General features: G+C 39.2%; 1 protein-coding gene across 1 annotated transcript; it reads left to right on the top strand.

Annotated features, from left to right (window-relative positions):
- The first annotated feature begins 6,302 nt into the window (after positions 1-6,302).
- On the top strand, positions 6,303-7,820 carry LOC149024515 (aspartyl protease family protein At5g10770-like). Its single transcript, XM_089142958.1, has 2 exons — positions 6,303-6,479; positions 6,571-7,820. Exons 1-2 carry the CDS (start codon positions 6,320-6,322, stop codon positions 7,818-7,820), a joined length of 1,410 nt encoding a protein of 469 aa, XP_088999084.1. The 5' UTR covers positions 6,303-6,319.
- Positions 7,821-19,797: the final 11,977 nt, after the last annotated feature.

Raw genomic sequence — 19,797 nt, 5'->3', positions numbered from 1 at the left:
GGAATGCTATTACTGATCTTCTCTGCCACAACGGTGATCACAAGCTCGCTATATATAGGTATATGAACAGCAAAGAGAAGAAAGAAGATATGTGTTATACTAAGAGCACATAAATATTGGATCTAGAATCTTCGTTGTGAGTAACCTTAACTATAACAGCTCGTCAACAAAGTCTTTCACAGTTTGAATGTCTGATCGTGCAAAGCAATTAGATGATGAAATATAATGTAAAAAGTAGATTACACAAGAATTCCTTTGATTTTGTTTCTCCAATTCTTTAGAATTTGTGAGGAACATGTGAGACACAAGTCCCACCGGCCACCACCATAATAGATAATCCATAATGATAAACAGAAATAAGGGATAATTATTGATGATGCTACATTGTATTATAGGGAAATTATATATTAAAGCCTGTACTTTAAAAAATTACTATTGCCTCCTTCACTTTTAATGATGTTAAGTAGAAGTTAGATATTAGTATACAATATTCATTTTACCCTTCTTTAAACTCATATGCTAAAGCAAACTTCATTCTACACATCATTAAAATGAGGTATATGAAAGATTATCACTTTGTCTTAACAGTAAAGAGATAATAGTGAAATCAGATTGAGTACATGATTCCAATAATTTAAAGATGAGATAATTAGTGTTGCCTCTAGTGTTGCCTCTTTATACTATAATAAACTTGATTACTACTTTATCTCCTATACTTTTTTAAGTTACTAATACAACCTTAGACTTTACTTGTAATTACTGATGCCCCTTACTATTGATTAGTTCAGTGATGACACAACATCTTTAATTAATTTTAAAACTAAAGAAAACCTTCAAATTTTAAATTACTTATTTAAACTTTATATTGATTTACATTACTGTTCTTAGTAATTAGGGAAAAAATAACCCTAAACCTAAGTGCTAAACGAGCCTATTTTCTTATCAAAATAAGAATAATAATAATAATAATAAAACATCTTCTTCTCTTACCCTGCCAGGAAAATTATGGGGGAAAAAAAAAGATTTTCTAGTAAAAAAACTTATCTAATTTTATCTCTTTTTTTTTTTTTTTTTTTTTTTTTTTGTTATTAGGGATATTTTTGGAAAATTAACCAAAACCCTTGCTGCAACTCCATCTCAAGCTTATGCGGCTAGGGTTGCTTCTAAGACTTTCACAATTGATCAAACACCAGCCACTACACTTAAGAAGGTCTCTACAAATAGCACTTACAATGATTCTAATCTATCCAAAGAAGAGTTTGATACAAATTACAATTTCTACAAAACTCTGGTCAATATTTTATACAATCTAAAGCACATATCTTTATGTAAATCCAAACATTGTAACTCATGGAATCTAGAAGATCACAACTACAAGAGTCTTAGAACATTGATGAACAAGGACTCTAGCTCTATATAAAGAAACCATGTACACAACACTGAATATAGTGGAAAACATCTAAAACTCTCTCATGGACATAGGTTGAATTCACCCAAACCACATAAACTTCCCCTCTTCTCTCTCTCTCTCTCTCTCTCTCTCTCTCTCTCTCTCTCTTAATTTCATGTTTTCAGCATGGCATCAGAGCACCAGGTTCTTTCTTCCCCCCTGTTTTGCTTCCGTCCCTCAATAATCTACTGGCCATTAAGCTCACAGAGTCACGGACATCAACTACTACTTACTATGGAGGTCGCAACTTGTTCCTCTCTTGAAGACTTGTGACTTATTTCATATTGTGGATGGTTTTTCAATATGCCCTCCTACAACTATCACCATTGAAGAAGACTCCATCCCTATATGCAACACCATCTACAACAAAGATTAAGCAATTTCATCATCAGTTACAAAACATGAAACCAGGTAACAATACTATACATGACTACCTTCTTCGCATTAAGCACACTACCGATCAACTTGTGGTTGGCGGTAAGACTATTTCAAATGATGACATTTGCTTGCATGTTATCAATGGTTTGGGCTCTGATTACTCAGCCTTTGTTACTTCTATAACCACTCGTGGATTCCCTGTCACTTTTGCTGAGTTAAAATGAATGTTACTCACTCAAGAAATTAGTCTCAATGATGACTTAACCTATGACTTCTCTTCACATTTGGCTAATCTCTCTTAGATAGGCAATGCTCGACATTATCGCCCTCCCTTCCGAGGTCGATCAAACAACAGAGGCAGACCTTTTCATGGACGATCTTCTGGCTATCATCCTTCACTTCTTGCCACTCCACCTTCACCCTGTACTAGTGGTTACAAACAATAGCATCCGTCTCTCATTATTTTCCAAATTTGTGATCGTCACGGCCATAATGATCATGATTGCTATCAACTTTACAATCATGTTATTCAAGTTACGGCCAATACTTCCCCCTCTATGCATGTTTTTGAACTATCTGGAGGCACTATCACAGAAGAATCTTGGCATTCTGACTTTGGGGCTACCCACCACATCATCAATGCCCTTGACAACCTTCAAATTGCTCATCCTTACACTAGTTTGGATCAGGTGTTAGTTGGTGACTATGTAGGCTTGCCAATCACTCACACTAGTAACTTTTCTATTCATACAAAGCATTCTCCTATTTTTCTAAATAAAGTTCTTCATGTTCCTTCCATTCAAGAGAATTTATATTAGTTTCCCAGTTCACTCGTGATAATAATGTCTTTTTTTAGTTTCATCTTGACATGTTCTATGTGAAAGATCGAGCAACGGGGATTTGTCTTCTCCAAGGAACCATTAGAAATGGACTTAACCAGATTCACTTGGGCGACTTTTCTCCACGAGCTTTCATTGGTGAACGAACTTCTGTCTCCCAATGACACTCCAAACTTGGTCATCCTACTTTTAAATTAGTCAATCGCATTGTTTCTCAATCTCAATTACTTGTTACTTCTGAGAAAGTTCAGTTTTTGTGTGATGCTTGTCAAAAGGGAAAGAGTCATAAACTCCCTTCTTTTCTTCTAATTCAGTTTTTACAAAACCAATGGATTTGATATATTCGGATGTGTGGGGACCTTCTCCAATTACTTCTATTGATGGTTTTCGGTATTATGTATTTTTATGGATGCCTTTAGTAAGCATACTCGACTTTTCCTATGCATTTAAAGTTTGAGGTTGTTGGGATTCTTCAAAAGTTTAAGCTACTTGTTGAAAATTTATTTTCTCGATGGATTAAATTATTTCAAAGTGATTGGGGTAGAGAATATCGAACTTCTCTACTTTTCTCACCTCTTATGGGATTGATCATTGTCTTCCTTGTCCTCACACACATGATAAAAATGAGGTTGTCGAGCACTGTCATTGTCAAATTGTTGAAACTGACCTTACCTTATTAGCCTACTCCTATTGCCCTAGAAAATTTTGAAACTATGCCATTGAAACTATAGTATTTCTCATCAATAGGATTCTTACCACTGTTTTAGGCAATTGAAAATGGCCTTACAACATAGGTGATTGCAAGCCTGTTATCAACCCTCTTTCTCCTTCTACCCAGTTAAGCAAATTTTCTTGGGAGCTAATGGCCGATCCTACCTTGTACAGAAGTATTGTGGGGCTTTACAGTATGGTACTATAACTCGCCCTGACATACAGTTTGCCATCAACAAGGTATGTCAATTTATGCAAAGTCCAACTCTTGATCATTGGTCTGTTGTCAAAAGGATTTTGCTGTACTTAAAGGGTATCATATCTCATGGAATTGTTATCAACAAATCCTCTAATATGATATTAACAGCCTTTTTTTATACAGAGCTGGGCTGGTTGCCTTGACAATCGTAAGTCTACCAGTGGTTATGCTATCTTCTTAAGACCCAACATTGTATCTTGGAGTTCTCAAAAACAAACCACTGTTGGTCGCTCCAGTATTGAGTATGAATATTGAGCTCTTGCTAATGCTGCTGCAGAGCTCACTTGGCTAAAATCTCTTCTCCACGAGCTTCATGTTTTTTTGAGTGATGCTCCAGTCCTCTGGTGTAATAATATTGGTGCAACCTACCTCGTTGCAAATCCTATCTTTCATACTCGTACCAAAAACATGTGGAGATTGACTTCTACTTTGTTCGTGATAAGGTTACCAAAGGAGATCTTCAGGTTCGTTTCTTATCTACCAAGGATCAACTGACGAACATCTTCACCAAGCCGCTCTTTACTCCACGTTTCACCACTTTGTTGGCCAACCTCAAGGTCACTTCACCTTCCTTGAGTTTGCAGGGTGTATTATGGATATTTCTAGAAAATCAACCAAAACCCTAGCCGCCACTCCATCTCAAGCTTATGTGGCTAGGGTTGCTTCTAAGACTTCTACAATAGATCAAACACCAGCCACTACACTCAAGAAGGTCTCTACAATTGGTACCCACAAGGACTTTAACCAATCCAAAGAAGAGTTTGATACAAATTACAATTTCCAAAAAAACCATAGTCAATATTTTATGTAATCTAAAACACCTATCTTCATGTAAATCCAAACACTATAACTCAAGGAATCTAGAAGATCCCAACTACAAGAGTCATAGAACACTAATGAACAAGGACTCTACCTCTATATAAGGAAGCCATGTACACAACTTTGAATATAGTGGAAAATATCTGAAACTCTCCCGTGGACGTAGGTTGAATTCAACCGAACCACGTTAACTTGGTCTCTCTCTCTCAATTCCACGTTTTCAGCATGGGTAACCCTAGTTTCATCTTATCAGGTGATGCATATGGGGTGGCCCATGAGGTATCTCGGGGTCCCAGACTCGGAATGGGCTGAAATTCATCACATTGATTTGAAACAAGCCCGTGGGAAGGACACTCGAGAGTTTCGCATTTCAAGATCGTTTTGAGGGCGTTTTGGGCATTTTTCTATTTTCAGTTTTTTTGGCACTATAAAACCATGTTTTGTGCATCTTTTGGAGAACAATCGAATATTGTTGTTTCTGAAGAAACTTTTGAGAGACAGAGTTCTCTATTTTTTATCCAATTTTATGTTTGGCCTTGTTTTTTGTCGTTTCGACATCATCAAGATTCGACATTTTTTAATCTAAAATGACAAGATTACAAAGGTAAAAGTAGTATTTTATGTGGTATTTTCTTTTGGCTTCTTAATTCTAGAAGGGATAAATAGACATTAACATCCAACCATAACGGTTTCTTAACATCATCCAATTAGCAATTAAGGGAATAGTAATCATCCCTTTTTTGAAATACAGGGAAAAAGTTGTAATTTAACAATATTATTGGGGACGACAATAATTATGCCTGGATGCAATTTCCTTTCAAGTTCGTCACCTCTTTGCATGTCTTCGTGAATAAATACTATACACACACGAGATCACTTATTCTGATTTTATTTTAATTTATTTGAACTTTTAGAATAGAATATTGCAAATGTACTCGTGTGAGAAGCGAGAAGGAAAAAGAAAAATAGAATTAGAGATCCTACGTGCATCAAACCTAGTCGGCTGAAAACTATACAAAAGGTGGCAATCTTCCCATAAGAGAGAATGAAGCAATAAAGAAGGGGTGAACAGATCTGTATCCATATCTTAATTTTTGTTTACCTATTCATCTCTTGTCAAATGGTGGTGGGTCTTGCGGATCTCATCTCACATGGTCTGCATGAATTCTAAACAATACAGAAAACAGAAGAAGAAAAAATCAAGGACCTTTAGAACAATGACCTAATTTTTGCACTTCTGCAATACCTGTCCAGATGTTAATGCAGTTGCCCACCTCATGTTACATATTTATTTGAAGTATCTAACAGTATCAGATGAAATTCAAACTTCGAAATTGTGAGGATCGGAAGAGTTCCCACTTGGAAGGAAACATGTGTAACGTCGGATAAGGAAGGCATATATGGTTCAAGGTGAACCAACCTTTTGTTCTTCACAGCTATAACTCTCTGATATAAAATAAACATGATCAGAGATAAAGATCTCAAGTGTTTATATCTAAAGATCTCAGAAATTTCTCAGAAGCCATACAAAGGGGTAACCAATAAGGGGCGAACAGACAAGGCTTTTATATTTATATCTATTAATCTATTTATTTATCTTTTATGAAGCGGCAGCTGGGTCTTGCGTCTCACATGCTTTACACAAATTCTAAATAATACGAAAAAGAAAAGAAGATAAAATCAAGGAATGCTGGAAGCCTGGAACGATTAGATATCACAGCTAAGGAAGAATGTTTTGAAAACAATATTTTATAGTTATTTTTTCTCTACCGGCCATTTCTTTTGTATATATATACGTAGGTAGGGTGGCAACTTGCAAGTCATCACCCTTGTAGAAGAGGAAGTTATTAGTGATAACATCCCATGGCCACTACTCATTACTTCTTCCATTTCCTTCTTCTTTCTTCCATTTTGTTTCTCTTGGATTGTTCAAAGAGGGTTGAGGCGATTCTTCATCATCAGACACATGACTTCACTATTAATACTTTGACTTCAAAAGAAGTTTGTTTTTCTCCAAACAAAGGTGATTATCTATTTACTCCACATTTTTATTTGAATCAGAAAACATTTGTTCTATCATTATTACCTAAAAGCTATGGTCTCAATCTTTTCAGGTTTTGAAGGCTTAAGCAAACTAGAAGTTGCTCATAAATATGGCCCATGTTCACCATTGCAAAGAGGGACTACAGCAACACCCACCCTCAGCCAGACTCTCCTTGAGGACCAAACCCGAGTAAAGTCCATCAATTCCAAAATCTCCAGCCAAAACTCAGTTTCTGATTCTACAGCAAAAGTTCCAGCCAATTCTGGTGAATCTTTAGGGACTGGGAACTTCGTAGTTAGAGTCGGATTTGGAACACCAGAACAGAATTTTACAATAATCTTTGACACTGGTAGTGACCTCACTTGGATTCAATGCTTGCCATGCTCCGGTGAATGCTATGAACAACAAGACCCATATTTCAACCCTTCAGCTTCCTCCACCTATTCCAATATCTCATGTCGCTCCCCTAAATGCTCCCAACTGTTATCGGCTACTGGTAACAAGCTATCCTGCACTTCCAATTGCATCTACAAGGTCTCGTATGGTGATGGTTCCTACTCTCAAGGGGATTTTGCAACCGATACACTAACATTATCTTCCTCTGATGTCTTCAGTGACTTCGAATTCGGTTGCAGCCATCATAGTGATGGTTCATTTGGTTACGCAGATGGGTTATTAGGCCTTGGCCGTAATCGTATCTCTACAGTTTCACAAACTGTTAAGAAATATAAAGGGATTTTCTCCTATTGTCTTCCATCCACTACCAGTTCCACTGGTTATCTTGCATTTGGAGAACAATCTGTAGCTTCCTCCGGTGTGCAATACACTCCATTACTATTAGACCCAAGAGGCCCTTCTTTCTACTTCCTTGATCTCGAGGGAATAAGTGTTGGAGGAGAAAAACTTGATATCCCACCATCAGTATTTACAGTTTCAGGAACTATTATAGACTCCGGAACTGTCATTACTCGTTTGCCACCAAAGGCTTATTCGGCACTTCGCACAGCATTTCGTCAAGCAATGGCGAAGTATCCACCTGCCCCATCATATTCAATACTTGATACATGCTATTATTTGAATGGAGTCACCAATGTAACAGTGCCCACCGTGTTATTGCATTTTGGTGGACACACTGACTTGAATGTTGACGAGTCCGGCATTCTTGTTGAAGCAAGTTCAAACCAATATTGTTTGGCTTTTGCCGGTAACAGTGATGCTACTGATTTGGCGATCGTTGGAAATATGCAACAACAAACAATTGAGGTAGTTTATGATGTTAGGAGAGGGAAGTTAGGATTTGGTCCTAAAAGCTGTAATTGACCAGTCCTTGTTGTATGCAAGGAGACAAAGAAGAATATGATGAGATCCACCCAGAAGAATAAAGCATAAGCTAGAAGAAATTGTTGTCCTATTTGTAATAAATTTGTTGCAGTTTCGATAAAACCCTATGTAACCCCTTCTATGGTAATTTTTTTTTTTTTTTAAATTCTCCCTGTTATTTTATAGATTGTCATGGAAAATTTATATTTTTTTTGGGATAATTAATATTGCTCCCTTGCACTATAGCTTAATTACTATCTTACTCCTTATGCTTTTTAAAATTACTACTCCAATCTTAGACCTTGTTTGTAATTTATTGATGCCCCATTGCCATTAAGCTACGTTAGTTGAGTGATGGTGTGACGTCGTTGATTTCTCAAAAATACCCAAAATAATGTTGAGATTCTATATTACTTATTTACATTTTGATAAGTTTATTTTATGCATAATATTTTGAGTAATTAATTGGATATGCTTTCATATTTTTACAATAGTTTTGTATCATTTTGCTCTAATATCCCATGTAAATGAGCATGAGATGCACTATCCCCAAATTTAGGTAATTTTGGTAATTTACATTTATGCACTATCCCCAAATTTAGGTAATTTTGGTAATTTACATTTATCTTGGTAAATCCTTCATCAAATTAATCTATGTTTATAGTATGTTCGTTGTGAGTACTTGAACTCCTTCAACAACAAGGATTTGCTTAGAGCAATTAGTGGAGTTTGAAGGTTGATCAAAGAAGGAAAAAGAATCAGAAGGGAAGAAGAAAAAAAAAGGAAGAATCCCATTTTTGGATGTGTTTTGTCCAGTTTCGATCAAGTCCTTCATCATATGGTCATCCGATGTCCAATCAAGCTGATTTTGGGGGGGAGCTTCAAGACTTATTGATCTTTAAATCCAACGGTGGGATTATGCATTTGAGCTCTCAAAATCAATGTGATTTGTATACCACTTAGACAAAACGAATTTCTTAGTTGAATCAGATTAGAAACTTGGAGTTTGTTTCAAATTGTGTTAGAAATCACTCTATAAAAGGAGAGCATAGTCCAGCAGTAGAGAACATTTTTGGAGCTTTGGAGAAGTGTGGAGAACGAATTTCATAGAGGAAGAGCTGATGGAGTGCTGCTTTGGGGCAAATTTTGAAGAGTTGTTGCTGGGGTTTCTACTTCTTCTTCCTCTTGAGTGATGTTTCCCTTAACTTCTTCTTCTTGTTCTCTCATGATGTTCTAAACTTTTATTAATAGGGTTAGATGGATCCTTACATGAGATAATTATTGGTTTTATTCTCCTTTCATATAATTCAATTCTCCCTCTTGTTTTTCTTCAATTTTGTTCTTAATATTTGAATGTCTAGCCAATATTCATGAATCTCATGGTGTGTTTAAGATCATGTAACAATGAGGAATGCATGCTAGACCTAGGATTGAAGAAGGACAAGTTACATCTAAAGAGTAGATGGTTATTCAACTTATCTATGAGTTTCTTGTGTTTAATGAGATATATTAAATTGATCCTCTAAAGTGTAACTAGTAAGGGATTTAATATGTTAGGGATCTTTAGGCATAACAAATGACATAATCTAACTTAGGGAATCTCATCAAAAAGAGAAGAGAAAAGGCATGTTGGGAATTGCCATGTCAGCATTGCCACATCAGCCTTCGTTAGTTTTGACGATAACAAACACGAAATTACTAATGTCCATATCAAGTTGTTATTGTCCAGTTATTATGAAAGCAAGTGGACCAAACTCACTGGATGTCTAAAGTCAAGGCCAAGACCAAGCCAAGATGGATATGAAGTCTAAGTCAAGATGATCATGAAGAATAGATTACAAAACGACTCAAGAACATCAATGATCATCAACTCAATCTCAAGCAAGAAGACTTAGTAAATTAGGACTTAAGTCACTTCATGTACATTCATATGTAGAGCACTCAAGTATAAACATATCATATCATTAGATTGACCTAGGACATGTTAGGAAAGTGTATGTGGCTTAGGATTGGCTAGAAATACCGAAAACCCAATCAAGTCCTTGTTTGCACCTAACTGTGCAACTATGCTTCAGACGGGATTCCGTCTAGTCACAGAGAGCTAGGTAGAATTTTTGTCTAGTCAAACGGATGTCCGTCTAGTACTGACTTAAGCTTCAACGACTAGTTTCAAAGGGTCACTTCCCAAACGGACAACTTGTCTGTCAAACGGACGTCCGTTTGGACTGAAATCTGGACCAACATTATGTTCGTTTTTTACCTATTGGGGATTGGGCTAATTAAGGCACTCAAAGGCTATCTATATAAGCCAATTCACACTTGGCTCTCAAACCATGGCTTGGGTTAAGTCAACACTTTCTCACCACGACCATTGGCATGAGTACTGGCGCATGTCGGGGTTTCTAATCTAATGCAAGTCATAATGGTAAAATACTACATGAAGTCCAGATACATCCCCTATGGCACCAACCAACTCAGTTCAGTATCCTTCGCAACCTCGGAATGAGAACCCTCATGGACTGGCTAAAGCTATTGGATTCCATTCCATAACCCTATGCTCATCAACATATTGTTGGGGCGGAAAGCTCTCATGACTCCTCACGACACCTTGTCCGCTCCTTGACGTCCATGAGCCCAACCCTAACATATGCAACCCTACCATTGTATGACCAACAGTGGACCACTAAGACTCCGCACAAACTGGATACCACTATAGGATGAAACAGAGTCACATCACCGCTGTCACGGGTCATCCGGCTTCAATTCCCCTACCGAAAAGGTAGTAGTATGTGGGGTACCTAACCATGCAACTCTAGACTCTACCTAGGTATGTCATCCAGTAGTTATAACAGTGTTGGAGACATCAGCGAGCATTTGTCCCATACCACAGTTCCTCGATATCTCAAGCCAAGGTATCCCACTGGAATGCCCTTTCCATCAGAACCACAAACCATTATCATCATCATACCACATTCATAATTGATAAAGCATATGTAAAGACAATACAAACAACAAGCATACAATAAGATCAGCATGCTATTCATGGTTATAGCAGTATATAAAATGAAAATTGAAAGACACTGGACTAGTATGTTCAAGTCATTTCATAAAGATGAGGTTGTATGTCTTTACTTGTAAATAAGTAGAAATCCTCTAGATTATTTTTTTTTTTTTGGTGAAAATCCTTTCATTCCATAAAACTAGGAAAAGACTCAGAAGGCTGGACAAGAAAAACCCCAGCTTCTGGAGAGGAAATAGGCCAAAAGGTCCGCCTAGAAACGGCCAAAGCCCTCCGAGCAAGAGAATGGGCACATTCATTCCCATCTCTTGAAATAAAAAGGAACCTACAAGAAGTAAAACTGTCTTTCAAAGACAATACATCGTCAAGTACGGTAGCGGCTGTCAAGGGGGGTGGATCAATACTGATGCCGGCCAGATATTGCTGAAGGCCTAGACAGTCAAGATAGATGTTAACCTTAATCCACCGATTTTCCTTAGCCCAAGACAATGCCTCCCTAATCGCTAAAGCTTCACCGGCAAATATAGATGGCAATGAGCGGGGTGTAGAACATGCTTGCTCTTAGTTCGCCCATGTTCCAAACTCCAAAACCAGCACCTCCTACCCCCGATTCTCGACAACTGCGGTATCACAAGAAATAGAGCACATTTCCAAATCTTGAGTTGGTTCTACAGCTTCTTGGTTAGTGTTCAAGCAATTCTTTGCAGCTCCTCCATTACAATTCCAGAATTCATGGAAGGCCTTCTCCGCTTTTACTACAACTTCCAACGGTGTCTTCTTTTCTCCATTAAACTGTAGATCATTTCTGTGTAACCAAAGGTGCCAGCATACAAAGGAAAATTGACATAAGATTTCTTTCTTGTCTTGCTTAGATGTAAAATGAAGAGTTTTTCAAGCCTCCAATATTCCCGGTAGAGATATTTCAGTTGTTGTTTGTAATAGAAACTCCAGCACCGCTACCCACCTGCTCTCTAGAGAAGTGGCATTGAAACAATACATGGCTGCTTGTTTCCTCTACTTGACCGCACCATTTGCATAATGGTTCCACCTTGATCTGCCTTCTCAATAGATTTTCTACTGAAGCAATACCTTCTGCACAGACTCTCCACATGAAATTTCGAATTTTAGGCAATGTGTTGCATTTCCAAAGTCTCTTCCATTCCCCCTTCTTGATACTCTCCCACCTGTGTCGCCTTGAGGATGAAGGCATATATGCCATTTGAGCATCTCTACGATTAAGAAGGAGATGATATGCTGATCGGGTAGAAAAAACTCCATTCTTAGCTGCACCCCAAACCATCCTATCCTCACAAGCATTCAACGGCAAAATAATTTTTTGGATGGCCTCAACTTCAATCGGGCTGAAAAGCTCTTGCATTAGTGATGTTTTCCACGTTTTAGTCACCGGGTCAATGATCTCATCAACAAATTTAATATCACACCTTGTAGGCTTGGGCGTTGAAATCCTAAACTGCGGTAAAGAAGGAATCCAGTTGGCACCCCAAATTGGAACTTTGTTTCCTTTCCCCAGTTGCCAGATTAACCCATCTTGTAACACATTACGACCGATAAGGATACTCCTCCAAGCCCATGAAGGACAATTTCTGGTTTAGCTTCCATGAATGAACATTTAGGAAAGTATATGTCTTTCATGAATTGTGCCCATAGTGATTCCGGGTTAGCCCAAAGTTTCCATGCCATCTTACTAAGAAGAGCTCTATTGTGTAGTTGAGGATCACTAGACCTAGGCCACCATCCTCTTTAGATCTACATAGTCTAGTCCATGACACCCAATGATTCGTTTTCTTCATCCTTTTGCCCCCAAATACATTAGCCATGGCTTTTCTCACTTCATCATGATGAGCGGGAGAGAAAAATGTGGGCTATAGTGGACATAGCACTTGCTACCGTTTGACCAAAGTGACCCGCCTTCGGTAGAATGAGAGAGTTTTTCCACCCTTTAATTCTTCTTTTCGTTACCTCCTTAAAGACCTCCTTTTTGACATCCTTCTTGGGAAGACCCAAATATTTCCCTGGCCCCTCGCCATACTTCACCTTCAATACTCTAGAAAACCAGCTTTGAATTTCCTTGGTGTTCCTAAGTCAGTTGACTTTTGGTTTAGCCACCACTAGCTTGCGGTACTCTCCCCTTTGCTGCTTTTGTTCCCTCGGATGCATCATCCGCAGTGTGGATTGGTTGGTCCTTCTTGATGCTAATTCCTCTTGTTAAGTGTTCTTTTCCTTCGGATGATGGCCAATCCGGACAGATAGAGATATGGAGAAAGGGTCCCCTTGCTATCCCCTTCATAATGATCCACTATCGATCCATTCACCATAGGTAGGATCGGTTATCACCCCATAACCAAATCAGTCCACTTCAGAGAACCCCAACTTAAGCAATGTAGCACTATGAAAGGCCATTCCAATCTCTTGCTTTTTCATATCTAACTTGGTGCTAGGAATTTTTTTCCTTTTTACGACACTTAATGTAATGAAAAGCTCTGGCTGCAATTATATTGTCGTTATCTATTAGGTCCTAGGAGATATATACCTTTTAGTGTTTCCTTCATCTATTGGCCATGACCTTAGAAATCAATTTGACGCACCCCGCACAAACTAATAGGCCTGTGCTCCTCTCTTTGGATTTTTGGATCAAACATATAAATACGATTGTTCAACCAACACCCCGCTTGAAGTAATCCACCACCACTTCCATAATTTCATGTTTAGTTATCTCAAAAATTCTAAAGTCGTGGAAGCCATCCACCCTGCCTTAAGAGGACCCATCTCTTTGTGTTGCGATCCTCTTCCTCGCTTGGATTACTTCCAATGCTTCATTAGTTTCCTCCAAACAACCCTATCAACACATGAAGAGCCCTCCCATTCCTTTGTGTTACTCCTCCGTCTTAATGATGGAGCAAATCTGACACCTCTTCCTTGATTGGGACCATTCCCATTGGTCTCCTTTATTTCTATTCTTTTGTCTTCTCGTATAGTAGTTGCATGAAGCTGTTTCTTCCCCTTCCCCCACTCTCCCGCCATATTCTTCCCCACCCCCTCCCTTCCTTTACACCCAAGATCTGTTCTGACAAATCCATACAAAACATGATATAGCATAATTAAATGGACAAGAATAAATCAGTTCAGTAATAAATTATCATTTTTCAAATAATGTTCACATCCATTACTTCAAAATAATAGGTATAACATCGAGTTTTAAAAAGAGTTTTTATTCCCAAACTAACTAAACTAGACTAGTTCTCTAATGGAATCCCACCCAAAAGAATATCTTGCCTCTGAAGCTCCATTCCCACTTTTCTTGTCCTCCTTCAAGAAGATATACTAGCAACGAACCTCCATTTGGAAAATCCTCATAACCCAGTAAAATCTAATAGAAAAGACATATAAAGGAATGGTTCCACTCTGGGTCAACTCAACATCATATCACACATTCATTCTCAAGATTTCACACCACACATATAACATGAATATCAATAATGTAATTAATGACAATGATATAATATGTGAATGATTATCTCCTAACTCTATCATGAAGTCTCTATGGTAGACACGCATTAGTCACACACCGTCTTCTTTGGGCGTCTCTCACTCTTCCCTCACCTCATGCCTCTTGTTCTCCCTTTTTTGTCTTCGCTGTTGGGTTGTCACACTCTCTCACATCACCATTGTATAAGATCCCTGTCGGATAATCTTAGGCCCAATGCAAGTCATATGGTCTCTACTACATTTCGGATTTTCCCTCCGCCTAGTGCTCTTTTCTCCTTCCCACCTTATGGAATCCTCATGGAGGCATCTTTACCCCATTCATTAACCCTGTCATCACTTATGGACATGATCTCCATTCCTCTCACGTCATTTCACCTCTCCCTAGCCCTTATCATTATATCACCCTACCTCTCTTGATGTGTCTTTGACATACTGCCTCACTAACATCACGGTTAACCCTTCATACCCCGCCAAAGGGTGTGTACTCATGGGTCACCTAACCAAACACTTCTAGCATGCCCTAAATATGTAAATTGTAATCGGAAGAGCCAACCCTATCTCCCTCCGCCTCCTTTGTATCCTATCATGCCAAGGGCATTCCCATTCTCAACCACAATATAAGCATCATATAATATCACTAGGGCATGGGTGAACCCACAACCCTGTGAAATACGGTGAAGAAATAATAATATTTCTCCTCTTATACAATCACATTCCATTTCATAACCACAATAATAGATTTCAAAGCGAGCAACATCGAGTAATAATAAACATAAATCATAGCAATTCATATTTACAAAGACATAAAATACCACAGATAATACTAGCTACAGATATCATTAATGAAAGTACCCATCATTACACTGTAATATAAAGTTAAGTATATTCCTCACCTTTTACTTTGTTCTTCCTTCAAATCAAAGAATCCACTCCCACAAATTAGTGATTAAAGATATATTAACCTATTCATGCAAGAATAATTATCACAAATTAGAGCCATTTGGGTTTCAAATGATATCTTAAAATCTTCCCACCAAAACCCAAATCAAACTGGTTAGGGTGTTCTCAACCTCACTAGTGAATGGTCACTAATTTGCCACCAACTCAAGTTTATAATGAAGCAAAACTTTGGGAAAATCTAATTGGAAACAAGGATCCTCGGTACCTTCATTTTATTAAATTTGACCAAAATCAAAATGCCCCATTTGGCTCTCATAAATCACCCTTGACCTGAAATCAAATTCTAAAATTTTTTGCAAGGAGATAAACCAATACTCCCAAACTCAAGGAAACATTAATATAATAAGATATAAGCATCTAGGGCACCTATCATTATTCCTTTCATGATCCCTCATAGAAGAAAGTATCACTCCCACAAACTAGGAAGGGACATTAATACAATAAGGAAAGCAACCAAGATACCTAACCCTTCCTTTCAAGATTCCTCAAAAGAGGAAATACTCCAATTGTGGTAGGAGCTTAGAAAATTACCTTTCGTTGTTCGTCGATCCCACCTTAGATGGATCCTCCTCTCTTTCTTTCCCTTTTCTCAAAGCTGCCTCTTTCGCCTCCTGTTTGTGGTAACTTTTTAAAATCCATTTCCAATTTCCCCTAAATTGGTTGTTCCTACTCTCTGGTTGGCCCAAACAAACTCATTTTATGATCTTTTTTGTTCCTTTTGATTTGATATCTTATTTACGTCAATCGAATTCTCCATCACTGATCTACAGATATTCTAAAATTACCCTTTTTACACTATCGAGACTAATCTTCTCTCTTCACTTAAACTCTAGGAGAGTTTTTGAGTCATTATAAGGGTCATTTACCAACATTTGTTTAATTTCCAATCCTTCGGGTTCGAATTGAATGGTCCACAATTGTCGCCGAATCAAGGCCCAGGTTCTCGGTCTTAAAACCACGGGTTAAAGGGGTAGAAATCTGGGGGATTTCACATCTTCCCTCTCCAATTCTTCTTCAAGAGCTAGCTGCACCTCTCTCTCCCTTTGAGTTAGAACCTGGTCAAAAGGCAGGGATTGCATATCTAGTAATTCTTGTTTCAGTTTGGAGATCTTCTTTTGTATGTTTCCAAAGGATTCCCAATTCCATTGCTTCAACTCCTTCCTGCATCTTCCCATTTTCTTGTCTAAAACCAAACTTGATGAACCAACCTGCTTTGCCTTCCATGCATACTTAACGACCTCTCTACATTGTGGGTGCCGCAGCCAGACTGCTTCAAATCTAAATGGTCTAGGTCCCTTTGCTGTTCCACCCTCTGTATCTAGCACAATAGGATTATGATCCGATGCAAGGGCTTCCTTTACAAAGACAGCTGCATTTTCAAATTCAGTCCTCCACGCCGCATTCCCCATTGCTCTATCCAACCGCACTTTAATAATTTCCTCTGCCCTCCTGCGATTACTCCATGTGTAGACTGATCCATTGGCTCCGAGATCCATAAACTTACAAGCATCCATCAACCCACGAAATGCTGCCATATCCCTTTTACCCTCCTTATTGCCTCCAGTTTTTCGAACCGTTGATATGAGAGTTGAAATCTCCAATGCAACACCATTCATCCGCCCTTCTTCTCCCCATCAAGCTCAATTTGTCCCAAACCTCTTGCCTCTTCTCCCTCACGCCCATATACCGTAGTAAAATGACTTCCCACTTTGCACATCACTTTACAATCGATCAAATTCTTGTCTCTATTCCCTTTGTTTGCCGAATAGAACCTTCCCAGTTTTCCTAAGGCCTCTCAAACTCGTTATCCCATTTCAATGACTTCTGATTTTTTAATCTTCCCATCATCACACTTTGATTCCATTACAAAAGCCATGTCTTTGTTAGTCCTCATCAGGACCTTAACACTCACTCGTCCGTGGATTCCCCAATCCACGCGTCCACTTAATCTTCATTTCCCCGTACTGTTCCCCTCCAGCACCATGTCCGCTAAAATGCTTCTCATAATTCCCTTGCATCAGACCTTCTTCCAATAAATCTTTAGCCTTTAGCCCATCATCTTACGAGGTCTTCCCTTGTTTTTCGTTTAGCTCGGATACATTAGTACCAGCTCGGTTTACCACCTTCTTGACCACGTTTCGCTGGGTTTGCTTCACTTCGTTTGTCGAAGATTTGGTTGTGTGATGTTTGAGCATCCATCGGATAATTGGCTGCCAGAAGATGATATTGTGGTGTGTGCTTTAGGTTGTTCGTATAGTTCTCCGTGTTGGAGAAACTAAATGGGTTTGAGTGAAGACTAGATTTTGTATGGATTCTCCAAACTGTTCGCCATAGAGACTTTGTGTTTATTTGGCTGAAGGCAAATTTGATTCATATTGAACCATGGCACTTCTTTTATCATCTTGGATTTCAGCCCATGGGCTTTGGGTGTGGGTGGGCGTTCTAACCGGATTGGTTTGGGTAGCCTCGTTGTTGTGGTTGATGTTATCGGCATTGACCGTTGGCTGTTAGCCATCACTCGAGGTAGGGTTGTACCTCCGATGGGGTTGCCTTTGGCCTCAATGCATGGTGTTGGTAGTGTTTGGTTGGCTGCCTCTGTCAGGTGAAGTTTGCCATTTCTTGAGCATCGCGACGTCTCGAACTCCGTGGGTTTGCAAGGTAGCTTTGAACGTGCAAAGATGTTCGAGTGGGCTCGATCTCTATGTTCCTCGGGTACAAAGAAGAGCTTTTGCCGTGTTGGGAGAGGTCCTTTGCGTGGATTCATCATTTTGGCAATTTCCTTCGCATTAGGTGTGTAGCTTGTCATTTCGCCGGCATCCGCTCGCCCCCGTAGCTCACCTACCCGAGTTGTCACATCGGATCTTCTATCTTCTCTTCCTCCGGTGGGCGCCCACCGGTGAAACGCTTCTCCGGGCTTGCTCCGTGCCTTCGCTGCCGATATTCTTCCCGGATGCCATGTCCCCCGGCCTCATGAATCAATCGCCCATCCGGGTATAACCTTCTGGTTGGGCCCCATTTGCCCGGGCTAAAGCACATTCATTCACTATCCTGCGCCATGCGTGGTTGATGCTCCTCATGTCCTCAAAGTGTTTTGTACACCTCTCTACCTCATGACCCATAATAGCACAATAGTAACAAAATAATGGCAGCCTTTCAAACTTGATCTCTACTTGTATCACACTTCCATTCTCTTTCGCCTTTATAGTGAAACGGAGGGGTTTCCGAACATCCACCGAGTCCTTACCCGACATAGTTTAATCGGTCACCGCGTATACCTTCGATGTATATGATTTTTGAAGGTGTTCCAATCTTTCTTGCCATCGTCATAAGGTTCTCCATATCATCTATATCGTTCGGAATGCCATAAGCGTGCCCAAATCTCCGGTGGTGAAAGCCCATCTTTGCTCTTCGTTCCATCTCTCCAGCAACAAAGATTACCCCGAAGCTCCGGGGTCCTTCCATGATTACATTTCTCATATCCATTTCATGATGAAACGAAACATATACTATCGCTCTTTCATATAGGTTATCTCCACTGGCCGAGGATTCCGGCTTTCACGGTCCTTCCCTTGCTTGTTTCCGATTGGCTTGCCTTCCGAATCCAACCTACCGTGTCGTCTCATTTTTGCTTGTTTCGGTCCGCCCTTTGTCTCCGTCTTCATCATCGTGAGTTGTCTTCCTCTAACGTTTCGGTGTGGTCCTCCCGTTTTTGTGGCATGTGAAGAGCTAGCACCCTGTGTAGATGAAGGAAGTAACGGATTCGTCCTCGCATTGGGGCTGGAGGGTGAATCGCTGGTCTCATGGTATGCTTACAACGTTTCCGGTTACCTTCCGTTACCCGCATCGGCGGATTAACAACATGCATATAGCGGAGAAAAACTTGAACTACCTGGACATGGTAGTGAAGGAAGCTATCGAAATCCTCTAAATTTCAAACCATAAACAATTATAAAACTTTTATTAGAAACAGAGGACACCTATAAACAGGGTTACAATAATATGTAAGTCAAATGAAACAAATTGGACAAAATCCAAAAGTTTTTTGCTCACTGAAAACCAACCGATCACTTGTGCCGGTCGCTTAGGTTGACTGACCACCACTAGTGACCGCCCCAAAAACAGAGAATTTCAATCCGAAACTTAGGCTTCTCGATCATCCATTTTCAATCCAATTTTTGGATGATCACAGTACGAATTTCGAACCTAACACTCCCACAACCAAGGGGGAACATGAAACCTAACAATGGACACCAATTTGGTTACCCAAAATCCCCCCCTTGATTAGATCAATCCTTTTCACGAAAGCAAGGTTTTGTTTTTGGACTTGATCTCATCAACAGCATTAAAAAGGTAGGTATTGTAATGAGAGGATCAAAAACAACCAAAGAGGATAACAAGTTTACTTTAATCATAGATGAGGGTAGAGAATGAGTGAACAGGGAGTCACTTACCTCAATCAGATCAGCCGAAAAGAAAGGAGAAGCTTCCAGA

The sequence above is a fragment of the Hakea prostrata genome, chromosome 2 (genome assembly GCF_041222555.1).
Source record: "Hakea prostrata isolate BN-2017 chromosome 2, UWA_Hpros_2, whole genome shotgun sequence".
NCBI lineage: Eukaryota > Viridiplantae > Streptophyta > Magnoliopsida > Proteales > Proteaceae > Hakea > Hakea prostrata.
The sequence above is the reverse complement of the archived record's forward strand: the minus strand, read 5'-3'. Positions and strand labels throughout refer to the sequence as shown.